Source organism: Vombatus ursinus, unplaced genomic scaffold, assembly GCF_900497805.2.
Source record: "Vombatus ursinus unplaced genomic scaffold, bare-nosed wombat genome assembly UNPS02005659.1, whole genome shotgun sequence".
Lineage (NCBI taxonomy): Eukaryota > Metazoa > Chordata > Mammalia > Diprotodontia > Vombatidae > Vombatus > Vombatus ursinus.
The window spans coordinates 23980180-23996502 of record NW_020945437.1 but is presented as its reverse complement, the minus strand read 5'-3'; the positions used below and the strand labels follow the sequence as shown (position 1 = coordinate 23996502).

Below are 16323 nucleotides of genomic sequence, written 5' to 3'. Positions count from 1 at the left end.
CTCTGCATTTTTCTCAGGCTGCCCCCGAAATCCTTTGGCATGCCTGTGCTGCTTACAGCCCTCAGGCTGAAGGTTGTGCAGGCTTGGTATAACTGGACAATCGTATTTCATGTACTTCTACATGAAGCTGTTTCTCCCTTCAACCGCTGGTGCCTTCCTAATTCCTTTGTATATATTTGTTTTTATTAACTTTATAATTATTCTGTATAGATTTTTATATCCACTGCTCTGTCCTGTAGAATGTAAGTTCTTTGCAAGTAGGTATCATTTAATTCATTGTGTTTGTATCCCCAGAGTGTGGTGCTTAATAAATACTTTTTAACTGATTGATTGGCATTTACCTCTTTAGTTCTGGATGCTCTACCTTTCAAGGTCATGTGGTGACTTAGTGGCAGAGACTGAACTAGAACTTACTTATCCTGACTATTAGTTAAGTTCCTTTTTCAATATACCACACTGATGCAGATGAATATATAGTCGAAAATTTTACTGTTTAGAAGTTAGGACCAAAACAAGGTAGAAAAGGGCATGGGATTTCCTTTGTAAGATTCATTTCACAGTGTCTTCTACATAGGATTTAGAATTGGAAGGTACCTTAAAGAGATCCAGTCCTCGTTTTACAAATGCAGAAACTGAGGCCCAGGGAGGTTCAGTGACTTGCCTGGGAAGGACAAGGCTCTTGGAATCCTTCTGGTGTAAAATGTTGTTCATTTGTTACATTTCATACATAAGGATTTCACAGGAACAATCTTGTTAGAGTAGACCAGGAGTCTTAAGCTGCAGTCCCAAAGCTTTAAAAAACATTTTTGTATTTAAATATAGTTGGTTGTTTTCTGTAACCCTATATATTTTATTTTATTTTAGGCATTTAAGAACATTAATCTGAGAAGTGGTCCACAGGCTTCACCAGATTGCCAAAGGGGTCCATGACACAAAATAGGTTGTTAAGAATGCTTGGCGTAGACTGAGTCTTTATTACTCATTATTATATTATTATTTATTAATTGATATAAAGAGTTTGGATGCAAAGCTTCAGAAGGCAATAGCCTTTTTCAGTTGATCTCTCAAGAATGTTTTACCTTCTTTATCCATACATGACTGGTGTTGGACTGGATGACCTTTGATCCCTTCCAACTGCAAACCTATGAGTTTATGAAGAGTGATTATGATTTTCTCAAAACCCATTGAGCTTGTTATTTGGTTGGAATTGTATAATGCATATCAGTGCAACATTGTCTCTTCTCACTTTTTTCCCTTTGCGTCTTCCCCACTCTCCTCCCAACAAGCTCATTTTAGTCATTGTATTTACCATTCTTTAGTCATCTCAATTTTTGTTGGCTTTACTAAAATAAGCTATCTATAGGATAGGTTTTCTGCCCAGGGTTTTGCAGTTCAGTTTTTAGTTTTTGTTGGTAGAGTTACATAGCTACATCTACATGTATTACACCCCCTTAATGTCTATATTTGACTTTGCCTTCTCTGTTCCAGTGTTTCCCAAGAGTGAAATTTTTTTATCTTCTCTTAAATAGTGTCTTTTCTCTTCCTAGACTGAGAGCGTGATATAGAGGAAAGACTACTAGATAGGGAACCTGACACTGCCACTTACTTGCCTTCTGATCTTGAAGGAAGTCACCTAGTCTGAGAGCATAGTTTCTTTTCTCTCCCATAAAATTGAGCAGAGTGCAATGGAACTCTTACCCCTTAGGTCTAGACACCATACTATTACCTAATTGGTAATGATATAGAGGGAAAATAGTACTTATACTACCTATTTCATAGTATCTACAACTGGGAGAGATCTTAGAAATCTAGTCAAAGCTTCTCTCTTTAGAGATGAAGAAACTAAATCTCAGAGAAGGGAAGGGACACACATCTGGGATTTGAACCTAGGTCTGATGATTCCAAATTCTATGTTCTTTTCACTATGCTATATTTCCTTTTTAAGGTGGCTTTCTACTTTGACAATCCTCTTAGCATCTTTGCCAAAATTTGATTCTCTTTCATGTTTTGCAAATCCAATCTAACTGGTCAGTTCTTCCCTTCACTCTTAGTCCCTAGGTAGCAACTACTTTATTCCTCTCTTTGTATTCCTATCATAGTGCCTTGCATATAGTAACCATTTATTAAATTGACTGCAGGTGCTGGTTATCCTCCCTTCATTGAGTAGCTACCATCTTCTTACCATTTCCAAAAAGAACTTTATCAGGAAAGCTTCAGAAAATCAGCCTTCACTGGACTGTGAGCCCCTTATTCATTTCTTCCTTAAATCTGAAGAAACACCCAACCAATGCCAGTTCTTAATATTAACTTCCTTTGTGATCAAAAGAGGGTAGAACATTGCTAGTCCAGTTTCTTCTTTATGGATTAAGAGCTAATTTTTATGAAATACAGTAGACTTTGATTTTTTTTTCTCCCTCGAGCTACATACTACACTAGATAAGTAATTTTCTGACTTCCCATTACAGCCTAATAGGCAATGTTGGAGGCAATAAGGAGAACAGTATTAGAGACAGGACTTGAACTTTAGTCTTTCTGATTCCAAGGTCAACTCCAATTATTTTTTGGAGCATAGTGTTCAGATTTTTTTATTTTAAATAATGATTTTCAAAGCATCCACTGTTTCTTAAATAATTTCCCCTTGACCTGCTCTCCAGAATAGTTTTTGATATCAGATATTTTACGTTTTCTTCTGTCTTATCACTCTTGATTTTGTTCTGATATTTCTTACTGTATAATGGTCATTGATTTATCTTTCTTCTACTCTGGTTTTCAAGAGTCTTCCACTTTCTCTTCTAAGTAAATGATTCCCCTCCTAATTCTTTCCTTTAAGAGCTTTCGTTTTATTGTGGATTCCTTGAGAAAAGTCCTTTGAGTCCTAACTTGGAATTGTTACACAGTTACTTTCTCCATCTTTGGAGAGATATTTATATTTGCAATATTTTTTTTTTATCCTGGTTGATGTTTTCTTTGATTTACTCATCTCTCCAACATTATTTCCTGAATTGGAGCTTTGCATCAGGGCCTAGCAAGCTTTGCCTCTTGCTGTGCTTTTTGATAGGGTGATCAGCTCTGCTCGGTATCCCCCTAAGTTCTTGCACTGACTCCAGCTCCTGGGTTTAGACCTCTCTGGATCTTTGAGGTTCAGAGTGCTGGATTTTCAGAGCCTTTTCTGGAGTCTTAGGACCTTGGAGCTCTGGGCCTGTGGTGGTCTAGTCTGAGCACTGTAATGTTGTGTGTTAGTTACAGGGAAGGTCCTCACACCGAGGCTTTCTGACCATACACACTGGGATTTTCTTTGGCAGGGTGGAGGGGCAACCTTTTGTTTTTGTTGCCTCCAGACACAGAACCCTGTAGGCTATAGCTCTCTGGTCAAGCTGGGCAAGAGTTGACTGGCCCCCTTTCCTAATCCCTTCAGACTTCTAGCTGACCATCTTGTTCAATTCTGGGGTGGAAGAATTCACTTACTGTAGTTTCTCATTGGTTTTTTTGAACATTATTAAGTTTGGTGCTAACTCAAGGGTTTTACTGTAGTAAGTTTATAGGAATTGGGCCATTTGTCACCCATTCAAGTATTCATCTTGACCAGAAATCCTTTCTCTACAGTGCCATAGCCACCCCTGTAGATGAGCCAAGTTCATATCACCTCATATATAGCAAGGATGGGGTCTTTACCTTTCTGTTTCTGGCTCTTTTTTATTATTTATTCTTAACCTGGGTTCTACGGCAATCAAGGGATATGTTCTTATACTTCCTCATAAATTGTTAAAATCACTATCTCATTAATCATTTTGTCCTGAGCTCCCAACCAATTAGTTTATTAAATATTACTTCATCCAGTTATATTAAGTTTTACTCATCTCTATCAACCCCTCAATCTACTGGACTTAAATAAATATCAAGACTACTAGCTATACAATTTATTAACAGTGTAACAAACAATAAAACAAAGACAAATAATTGTATACAATGTGTCATCTTTGAGATTGATCATAGCCAAAGTCACCTGTACCCACCACTGCTACTGCTGATTTCTCAATTTTCAAAATAAATCCACCATTCAGCTATCTCCAGATACTAAAATCTCAAGATTTCTTTTCATGTTTCTTTGCAAGATAATAGTTAAAACAATTCTCTCAGTTTTTAGTCCTTTCTGTCTTTATCATCATGATTTCTCTCAAACTATCACAATATCTCCATGATAAATGATAGTTAAACATTTTATTGGTTCTTTTTCTTTTTCTTCTTTTTTTTTGGGGGGGGGTTAGGTTTTTTTTAGGGTTAAGTGACTTGCCCAGGGTCACACTGCTAGTAAGTGTCAAGTGTCTGAGGTCACATTTGAACTTTGGTCTTCCTGACTCCAGGGCCAGTGCTCTGTCCACTGTACCACCTAGCTGTCCCTATTTTATTGGTTCTTAAAGATATAGTATCTATAGTTTCTATGGGAAAGGCTATTGAAGCTAGCGCTACATTTCACCTCCTGGCAAAAATGTTCAGTCCCTGATAATTATTTGGGGTACATCAAATCCATGTTAATAGCATATGTAATACATATATCATTGTACTTGACAGCTGCCTCAAAAGGGGAGAGAAGGAACAATACAACACTAGCAATAGTAATAACTAAATTAGTGAATTTAACAAATCAAGTCAACAAGCATTGTTGTGCTTACATAAGTGCCAGGCACTGTGTTAAGTGCTGGAAATACAAAGAAAGGCAAAAACCATCCTGTCCTTAAGGTCATTCCTCACAATCTAATGAGAAACACAGTATGGAAATAACTATGTTCAAGCAAGATACATCCTGGTTAAATTGAAGGTAATCATAGAGGGAAGGCACAATACATAGATAACCCTGAATATATACATCACAAAATACAAAGCAACATTATATATAATTAAACAATGAATTTATATCAAGCCAAATGTGTAAACACTTCTGCAACATTATAATTTAGTCTGTTTATATGCTGAAAAGTTCTAATTCTCTTGTGACTTACTGGTCTTTCTACATCGATACCTAAGTGAGTTGAGGATATAAGCTCACCATGAGTGAGTCTTCTATCTCTATCCAGTTCGAGATGCCAAATAGATAGATGAAGACTGGAGGTGAGGAGAGAGGTTAGGGTTGGATATATACATCTGAGAATCATCTGCATAAAGATGAATGAATGTGAAATAGTAAAGAGAGAGAAGAGAAGAGCCCCCAGGAGAGTTCTTTGAGGAACACCCATAATTTGCAGGTACAATGTGAATGAAGATCCAGGAAACGAGACTAAGTAGTAGTAGTTTGGTAGGAGAAGAACCAGGAAAAAGCAATGTTACACAAACCAAAGAGAAGAGAGTATGGAGGAAAAGAGGGTGATTAATAATATCAAAGGCTGCAGAGAGATCAAAAATGATAAGGATTGAGAAGAGGCTATTTAGATTTGGCAATTAAGAGTATATGCTACGGGACTTAATGTGGAAATTTGTTTTGCACATCTCCACGTATTTGTAATGGGTTTTATTTTTTCTTGTTTTCTCAGTTGGAGGGAAGGGGACCATTTGGAATGTAAAACAAAATTAAATTTAAAAAAATAGTATATGTTAAATTGTCCCCCCACACTAAAGAAATAAAAAAGAGACAGTGTAGTAGTGTTCTAGAGTTAGTGATTTTAGTTATTTTGGAAGGAATTTCTCTTTAAATGATGCCAATTACAACCCATAGAGTTTCTGTGGTTCAAGCAAAGGTGGAATTATGTAGCAGTTGAATTTGAAACCCACAAAGACATTAATAAAGCTCTTTTATAAATATAGCTGTTGTCTTTAAGAAATGTGAGTGAAGAATAAATGAAATTCAGGCACCAGAGAATTGCCCAGACTTGATGTAGAATACTCTTAGCTTCTCTTCTGCATACCCCATTTCTGACTTAATTGAATTTTTAGATGTTAAAAGCCTTTGTTTTATTTGAACAAATACAAGTGTGAAGCTTAAGAGATGAGGGGAGAAATCCTTTCATAAGGATCTTTAACAAAAACCTGAGTTCTTTTTGTCCAGTATATATAAACTGACAGTTCATTTCTGTAATTTCAGTGCTAATTACACTCAGTCAGTTAACACCTCATGTTCACTATTATTTGCCTCCTCCCTACTCAGCCTGAAATACATCCCCTCTTTAACTCTGCTTCTAAAAATCATTAACTTCAAAGCTCAGCTCAAGTATTCCTCTTGCTGCCTTCCCTGAACCCCAGAAGCTAGTTGGTAGTTGTTTTTTCCCTTTTAAGATTACCTTGTATTTATGGATAGAGCACTGGGTTTGGATTGACTTTAAAATTCTCCCTCAGACAGTTTTCTGTCTGTGTGTCCCTGGGCAAGTCACTTACCTTCTCTCAGATTCTTAGTCTATAAAAAGAGCATTTCATCACGTGGTTATTGGGAGGTTCAAATAAGATAATATGTGTAAAGCATTTTGCACTGTATAAATGTTAGCAGCTCTTATTATTTACTTTTCTGTATTAACCAGGATGAAGAGGAAGATAAGGATTAAATACTTCTTGATCTGTAAATATTTTATGTATGATCTTCAATAAAACCTGAAGGAAATATTTCCTGATGCCCCTTAATGCTAATGCCTTCCCTTTGTTGATTATCTCCAATTTATTCTCTGTACATCCTGTGTGTGTGCATAGCTGTTTGCATGCTGTCTCTCCCTATTAGGCTATGAGCTCTTTGAGAACACATACTGATTTTTGCCTTTCTTTGTATTCCCTACACTTAGTTCCCCACATGACACATAGTAGGCACTTAATGAATGCTTGTTGACTAACTATATACCTGTTAAGTTCTACAGTATGCCCACTGAGGCCAAGCCAAGTACCTTATAAATAGTACATGTTTAATAAATGTTTACTGAATAGATTCCAGAATGTTAAGAGCTGAAACGGACTTTAGAGTTCAACTAGTTCATTGTTTCCCAAACTGTGAGCTCTTCATCTCTCCTTATGGAGTGTGGAGCAAGAATTGTCAATAAGACCCTCTCAAGACAGTTTAAAGAAGTGGCAAAAAATTATTGAATGTTTTCAAGAACTTCTTAAATATACTCTCTAAAAAAATTAAGATAAACTTCAAATCAAAGTCAATAAATGTTTGATGAATGTAGCAAATTTGTCCCAACAAACATTAAATGCAGTGCGGAAATCATTTAATATGATTGTATGTAAGAAATATCAAATTTGAGTTGTTATATATTGAATCTCAAAGTAAGTATAAGCATGTCAACATCAGTCTGCTTTCATTCATGACAAGGGAGTTCTTTCATAATGTTACTTACTCTGTTTAAATAGTGAAGTCTTTGAACTCAAAATTAAACAATATTTGTGAAAAAGTTAGAAGTTTCATAATGTTTTGTTTCTCATTTTTCATTTCATTAAATATACTGTAATAAGCTGGTTTAAAAATTGAAGTAACTCAACAATGGTTATAGATAATAGTTTGAAGTTTTCCACAATTAAATTTAAATTTAATTGCCTTAACTGTAAAATTTTGTTCCTATTTTTAAAAAATGAAATGACATCCCTTTTTATGGTTAAATACATAAGTGTTTTGAAGAGAAAATCCACTGGAGCAGCTGCAACTATTATAAACAAAGACAGCAGGCACGGTTTAAGTAGAAGAAATGCAGAAAGACAAAGTAAAAAGGTCAAATACAGGAAATAGGATCCACTATATTTTTCTTCAGGATTCACAAGTACTGTTATTTTAAAAAATGCATTTTTATTGAGAGCCTTAGTTTTTACATCACCCACATTTCCAAATGTATCTCCATCTTGGCCCCAGGGCCACCCCTTATAACAAAGAATAAAAAAGAAAAGAAATAGAAAAACTAAGAAGCACACCAGATAAAACCTGACATTTTCTGGAGTGTAGAATGCTCATAGTCTCCCACCTCTGCAAAGAACAGAATGTACCTTTTCATATTGTTCGGTAATTACAATTTCTTTTTTTAAAAAAATTAATATTTTAATTTTTTCTTTTTTTGGGTAATTTTTAAAATTAATTTATTTTGATTTATCAACAATCACTTCCATAAGGTTTTGGGTTTTAAATTTTTCTCTCTCTGCCTCCTCCCCTCTCTCCCCACAATGGCAAGCAATCTGATGTAGGCTATACATATACATTCCTAGTAAACATATTTTCACATTAGTGATGTTGTAAGGAAGAATTAGAACCAATAGGAGGGACCACAAGAAAGAGAAAACAAAACAGAATCAAAAAATACCAAATAGTATGCTTTGATCTGCATTCAAACTCCATAGTTCTTTCTTTGGATATGGATAGCATTTTCCATCATGAGACCTTTGGAGATGTCTTAGATCCTTGCATTGCTGAGTAGGGCTAGTCTATCAAGGTAATTATAATTTCATGGAATTCAGTTTTGATTGTTTTGATTGTTTTGTTGTTCTTTCCATTTACATGGATGTAGTCATATTTTTGTTCCCTGGTTCTACTTGCTTCATTTTGCATCAGTTATTGTCATTCCACACTTTTCTATATTTATCATATTCAATATTGCTTACAGAGCAGTAATATTGCTTTACATTTATGTACCACAATTTGTTTAGCCATTTCCTTATTAATAGCTGAGAGATATAACAAAAATGTTTGTTCCCATAAATTTGGAGCAAACAGCTAGAGAAGTAACTAAGTAAAACAGGATACAGTAGGTCTCATGTTTTGCTGATAGAAGTTAATCAGAGCAAAAGATTCCATAAAATTGAAACAACTGCCAAAAGTAACTCGGTAAAATAGGATAAAGCTGGTCTTATCTTGTTTTGCTGATAGAAGTTAGTAAGTGGGACAAGGTTAAGCTTTGCTTAGAGTGTGCATGCTTAATAGACTTATAAATATTAGCTTCTCCACCTCCAGGAGGGGTCAAGACACCATTTTCTGAACATGGGATGTATGAAGAAGGAGGGAAGATATGTCAAGGAGTAGATGTGTAATAGGCGTACCAGAAAGTTGTACACTCTGGAGTACTCAGCCAGTGAGGAAACAGAGGAGGGACTTTGTGGCTGGGATTAGAGACAAGTAGTGAACTCCTTCTTTGGTATAATGTGTCCTAGTCCATAGGAACCTGTGGTTGCAACTGCTTAATAAATTGGGCATCCAATTCTTCATCCCTCCTGAGTCCGAATGAGTTATTTCTCACAATAGCCATCTACTGTTTCTGGTTTTGTGCCACTGCTGAAAATATTGCTATAATATTGTGGTGTTTATGGGTCCTTCCTTCCATCTTTGATCTCCTTGAAGTATGTGCCTAACAGTTGGATCTCTGAGTTTTAGGACAGAGATGTTTTATTCACTTCTTCCAATAATTCCAAATTGCTCTCCAGGGCATTTGGATCAATTCACAGCTCCATCAGCAATGTATTAGTGTGTCTACCTTTATTCAACCCTCTCAAAATTGATTCTTCTCATCTTCTGTCAGCTTTGCCAGTTTTCAGGGTATGACAAGTGCTATTACTGATGGAGAAGAAAGACCACTTTGTTTGCTTTGTAAGAATGCTTTAACTCCAGAGAACATGAAACCTTTTGAAATGACATCTTTAAAGGGTGCATTCAGAAAGTGTGTATGTGGTTTTTAAAAACAATTTTTAAAAAGTGTCTTTGACATTAAAAGAATCATTTGAACCTTTACAAGGCTGTTCACAAAATAGCTGAAGTGTAAAAAGCCACATTCAATTGGGGGAATATTAGTGTAGACATGGATATCATTAGAGTCATGCTTGACAAATCATGTACAAAGCAACTTCTAATGGTTCCACTTGTAGATAATATGGTGGTACAGAGAATTGTATATACATGTGAAGATCTTTTTGATCAATTAATGGAGAAAAATTTTCCCTTTTTGTATTGTAAGTAGATAAAGCAACACATAGTTAAAAACACTTTTAATTACCTATGTGTGATATTTTGTTGAAATCAATCAAGGAAAATTTGTCTGTAATGGTAGTGCCATATCAATAGTTTTCAGTGTTTAATTTCTAAAAATTAAAATTATATATAGGGGAATTGTATTGAATACTTAATGTCAGGATAAAACAAGTCTGTAAGCACTACATTAGAAATATGATACAATTTGGACATGTTACATGCTGGACAGTTGTTTGTTTTGAGAAATATGAGTGATGAACTGCATAAGGTTTTTCAAGTTGTTATGAGAAGACTCAACTTCATAAAAGTGCAGTCCAGTATACTTTTTGCCCAAACACATCAGTGATATAAAGAAAGGTTTGGTTTTTTTTTTTTTTAGTAAGGCAGTCGGGGTTAAGTGACCTGCCCAGGGCCACACAGCTGGTAAGTGTTAAGTGTCTGAGGCTAGATTTGAACTCAGGGCCTCCTGACTCCAAGGCCAGAGCACTATCCACCGTGCCACCTAGCTGCCCCTACACTAAGATATTTATAGCAATATTTTTCCTACAAGAAAAGAACTGGAAACAGAGTAAATGTCTTTGGATTAGGGAATGGCTAAAGACATTATGGTACATGAATGTCATGAAATATTAATGTACCGTAAGAAACTGAATGTTAAGATACAGAAGCATGGGAAGACTTATATGAACTAAGTAAATATAAAGTTAAGTAAAATAAGTAGAACCAGCAAAACAATATATACATTGATTACAACAAAACAATTAAAACAGAATTTTGGGGCATTTGATACTGAAAGAATAGTTCTCCACATGTTAATATTTTACCTGAAATGTTTGTTTTTCAGCCCTGGAAGAAAGCGAGACTTTTCCCCTGTTTCCTGGAACCAGTACTTTGAATCCATGGAAGATGTGGTAGTAGAGAATGAAACTGGCAAAGATATATCCTTTTGTGTTTTCATGATACGTTCTTCTTGTGTTTATTCCCTTGAATTTGTTCCCCAGAGTATAGATGCACTGTGACAAATGTCACTGATAAATCCATACCAGTATCTCCAGACTTGTCTAGGTCAGAGAAATTGGAAATTGTTTCTACATCTAACTAGGGGAAAATAAAATAATAAACAAAATTTATTTAAAAAAAAAAGAAAGAAATCAGAGTTAAATTCCAAAGCTTGTTGTATCTCTTCAAAAAAGTACCAGAGAAAAGGTTTCAAGGGCTTTTTGTGAATAAATGGGACTCTGGCTTATGGAAATCAGAATCCTCTGCCCAGTTAAAGTTTCAAATGAGAACAAGTTATTTTTGATTAGTTTTTTGAACTGGACAATATCTCAACAGCCAGAGTTTTAAAATTTTTTCTTTAATGTGACCTTTGAACTATAATTTGTAAAGTTAGATGTGGGTAAGCGTATAAAGAAACACAACCAAAGGTAGAAATAAATTATCTTTAACTGTTCATACACTTTTCGAATTTATAAGAGTGGTTCAGAGGGCCCAGTCTTGCTGTTGCTGCATGGAGGAGGCCATTCTGCCCTCTCCTGGGCTGTGTTCACTGTAAGTAAATTGCTGACAATAGAAGTTGATGTCATTAGTGAGCTGTTAGGTAGAGAACACTAAATTGTATTGACATCAGTTACATAAAACCCTGGTAAGAATGAGAAAAATTTGGGGCAGATTCCCTTTGTCCCAGGTGAACTTGACTCAGATAATTATCTTTCCTCTCAGCTTATACAGTGGAGGACAGGCAGTTTGGGAGATCATAGAGTCTTAGAGCTGGAATATCCTAAGCATTGTTTAGTTTTCCCCTTCTGCCTTTTTTTAATGACAAAGGAAACATGCTCAGAGATGTAAAGTGACTTACTAAAATCACAAAGCTAATTGTGGCTAAGTGTGAACTAAAACCCAGGTCTTTGGCTGTCATGCCAATGCTTTATCCACTATACCACACTATTTTCGAAGAGGTATGGTTTCTGGATTTGAGAAGACTAGAGGATTGGGTAAATTCAGAGCATTTGTTATTCTAGGGTCACCTATTATCTAAGTTGGTATGAGGAGGAGGGGCTCAGTTACCCTGTTTGGTTAATAATAATAGCTTACATTTTAATAGCATTTAGGGTTACAGAATATTTTCCAAATTGATTAAAGTGGCTCATGCCTGGTATAACTAATGTTATTTTTTCTCCTCCAGAGTGCCTAGAACACAGTATCCTCAGTTAGACTGTGAGCTTCTTGAAAACAGGAACTGGATTTTTGTTTGTTTGTCTGTTTGCTTTTCTCTTTATCCATAGTAGGGTGAATAAATGCTTGTCAAATTGACTATTCATCCAACTTCATATCCCACTACCATTTTGGTACATACTCTACACCAGCCAAACTGAACTGCTCACTATTCCGTTAACACATCATGTGCGACCTGCCTTAATACCTTTGGTCATACTTTTCCCACTACCTCTAATGCTCTCCTTCACTAGTTTTTACCTGTCAGAATCTTAATCACCCCTCAAGGCCTAGCTTGAATGTCCTCAACCAGCCTAGTCTGCTGCCCTAACCAAATGTTATGTTTACTTCTAAAATCTCTGCAGTGCTTTGATCTGATTTGATGTGCTTACCAAATACCATCTTGTTATATTTTAAACTTATGGTCATCGAATATTAGAATAGGAAGGGACCTTAGAATGTAAAATTTCAGAGCTAGAAGGCAATCAGAGATAATCTAACCCTAACCACCTCATTTTATAGATTATAAAGAAGGCCTTGACAGAGGAAATTACTTCCCCATACTCACAAAGGTAGTAATTAGTAGAACTAAGATTTGAACCTAGTTATTCTGACTTAAATCTAGTTTTATTTAACCAAATAGATAACTTCTTGAGTGAAGAAAACCTAGCTCGTTTCTTTGAACATTGTAGGCACTTGATAGATGTTTGACTCAATATGAGGGAGAAGAAGCTCTTACGGCTACCTGCCTCTAGGATTTCTGGTACAATGATTCATTTTTATTTCTCCACTCCTACCATTTTATCCTTCTTTTTTCAGAGAATCCTTGACTTCTCTTAGCACCACTTCCTCTTCCTTTTTCTCTGTGCTGACAAGGAGGAGTGATGATAAAATGCTGATATATTCCTGATTACTGTTAGCCCTTTGTGCCAGGAGCCTTGAGAACTTCTTCCCCTTACCTGGCAATGGACTAGCCTGATGTTCTCCTGAGAACTAGACAGGCAAAATCTCTTACTGGTACAATAGCCCACTACAGGTCCCTGTACTGGTTTCTTTCCCTTGCAATCTATCCTGCATATGTAGCCTGAGTAATAATCTTAAAACAGCATCATCTCTGTTCAGTTTTTGCATCAATAAAGACTCTTTATTTGTTCTATCCTGGTAAGAGTCATATTCCCAAAATGATTAGTGTGGTATCAGTTGCCAAATTCTGTTCCAAACTGACTTAAGGTCTTGCCAGTCTAGCCTTGTTGACATAGTTCTATCTTTCTTGATGTGAGGCTCAAATAGTAGATTAAAATCTGCAGCTGAGGAAAGGAAAGAATGTTATGTCTTAATTGGTATGTCATATTCACATCACTGATTTGCCTTTTATTTGGGAACATACTCTGAATTATGAGAAGTATGGTTTTAAAAAAAAGACACAAAAATCCCTAATCTATAGATGGTAAGGGATTGAAAAATAGGTAACCCAAATGGGACACAAGATTACTTAAAAACCAAGCAGTTTTTTTCTTGAACCATTATGTAGATAAGGGGTTGTTGTACTTTGACTCTTGAATGTTTTAAACATGCTCTAAGAATCTTTATCTAGTCCAGATTTACAGTCACCGGACCTATTGTTTTCATGCATTTGTCTTAAACATTCAGGAACCCTAAAAGTGGGGAAGATTAAAGTTGGCAAACAAAGAATTAGACTAGACTCCTCAGTGATTTTACTAAATCCTGAGTAGTAGTGTCATTACTTTGACATAGATCATTACTACTCGCATATTGACAGTGATTGCCTTTCCTATTTGGATCATGCCTGTAGATAGTTCTAATTGACTACCTGGATCATTTATATTATTTAGGCACCATTATCAGCTGCCAGAAATTTAATTAGCTCTTTAAGTTTTACAAAGTGCTTTTCTTTTAACAATCCTGTAAGGGAGGTAGTAAAATTATATTATCTATCCCTATTTCTAGATAAGGAGACTGAGACTGAAAGAGTGTGACTTAGCTATAGGCTAGTTAGTGGTAGCATCTAGATTCAAACCCATTTTTGACGTGTAAATCTAATACTCTTTCTACTATACCCCTCCCATGCTCACCACTCAGCAGACATGCTGGGTTGGGTCCTTGTTTCTCTCAGTGGCATAGTGTCTTGGAAAATGCTTCTCTCCATTGGTTGTAGTTGGGGTATGTGAAAGTGCTTTGAAAATATAAAATGCTGTGCAACTAGAAGTAGAATGACAACCTACTTAATCATATTTCCAAAACCCTCAATCACCACAAACATTTGTAAGCCTAAAATAAAATAGTTTTTCATTGATAAATAGGTTATAGAAGACATAACATTTTAGAGCCCATCTTAAAATAAAATAGATGCCCAGAAATCGTATAGCAAGCTTGTGGTAGAGCTTGTTTTCTGACTGCCCCTCTAGTGCTCCTTCTGCTTTACCATGTTGCCTGCCATCTCTTCACAAAAACTATGCACTTCATTCCATTAGAAGGTTGCTATTCTTTCCCATGTGAAAAACAGTGTAGAAAACAGGACAAGAGATTATATTAGATTGTTAACATAAACAGGACAACAGTAGCAGGAAGACCAGCTAACACTAAGGACCCTGCAATGCGGTGACACTGGCTTTCTTGCTATTCATCACACAAAATATACCATCCCCAGACTTTGGGCATTTTCACAGATTGTCACCCATGTCTGGAACTCGCTTTCTATCTTCATCTCTTTCTCCTGGCTTCTCTGGTTTCCTTCAAGTCACAGCTAAAATCCTACTTTCTATAAGAAGTCTTTCCTAATCTCCCTTCTCTATCAAACTCTAGATTACTATGGTGACTTACTACTGTGTACAGTATTATATACCTAACCTATTCCACAATCCACTACTATATTTTTTAGCCAGTACCAGATTATTTTCATGATTACTGTTTTGTAGTATAGTTTGACATCTGATACTGTTATGCTCAACGTGTAACTTTCAAAGATGCTATATTCTTGCCGTTGATTCTTTCTGACCTTCTGTTGTCTTTTGTATCTTTTTAAAAAAAATACTTTAATGACTCTTCTTTTTTTCTTTTTAAATCTTTCAAAATTGTGTGGAGTAGTTTTTAGCTAAGCTGACCCAATATTTTAACAATTTAATTGATTTTCCAGCATTTAAAAGCTACTTTTAATTCCTTTATTTTTGATATTGAGTTTTAGAATTACCATGATGTGTGAAATAACTAATGTAAATTAGCTATTAGCGAGAAATAGCAAGATACATTGCTTTAAGAAAGAAAATATTTTTTTACTAGCTAAAGAATTAGAAATAGAAATTGAGCCCAATCTTTGTATTGTACATCAACATAAAAAATGTCATGCCTTAACGAAAATAGATTTGTACTTTCTGCTCTGGCTGAAAAGCTAGGTTTTGACTCCAGTTTTTGTACTAACTGTAATACCTTGGATTAATGTTAAAGTTAATCCCTCTGTGCCTCAATTTTCTCATCTGTAAAATGAGGTTGAATGAGACATTCTTTAAATTTACTCCTGGATTTTAAAATCTGTAATTCTTTTCCTTTTTTTTTTTTTTAATAATTCTAAGTTTAGTCAGTCTCCCCCCACCCCAGAGTTTTCTATACATAAAACAGAACAGGACACGAAGAGAATTCTGTATGATACCATAAATATACATTTTATGTTGCTTGCTTTTTTAAAAAAAAAGTTATAATATAAATCATACACATTACTGTTAGAACTGTCCTGTTTTATCTATTCTCATTTCTGTTCTGTGCATTTTTAAAGTGTTACAATGGTACTCTTTTTTTCTATCACTATTGCTAATCCTCTGCTTCCTCTGACCCCTGCCCCCAACTGGAATAAATCAATTCTGAGAGAAAGCAATGGATGGAATAACTGTACTGTGCTGGAGCCATCTCCTTCTGACTCTGAGCCAGATTATTAAATTTTCAGTATTAGTGTTTGCACCTCACAGCAAATGCTACAAGGCAAAGCTTGATTTACTCTTTTGTTGGTAGTCTAGAGCTAAGAAAGTGTTGGAGAAAATGTTAATTTGGATAATATTTACAAGTCTGTGCTGTGCACAGTATTTTTTTCCAGAGAGCCAGTTTTTAAACATTCACCAGCATGCTGCTGTTTGTAACAAACAAATCCTTGTCAAGCAAGATGAATCCACGCAATGGTCATGTCTCAA

General features: G+C 35.5%; 1 protein-coding gene across 1 annotated transcript in view; it reads left to right on the top strand.

Annotated features, from left to right (window-relative positions):
• The window catches only part of PPME1 (protein phosphatase methylesterase 1), a 67098-nt gene that overhangs the window by 7927 nt on the left and 42848 nt on the right, over positions 1 to 16323 (top strand). Inside the window, exons 2-3 of the mRNA XM_027848177.1 lie at positions 10758 to 10851; positions 11372 to 11464. Coding sequence (XP_027703978.1) covers positions 10758 to 10851; positions 11372 to 11464 — 187 coding nt within the window. The remainder of the gene's footprint in view (positions 1 to 10757; positions 10852 to 11371; positions 11465 to 16323) is intronic.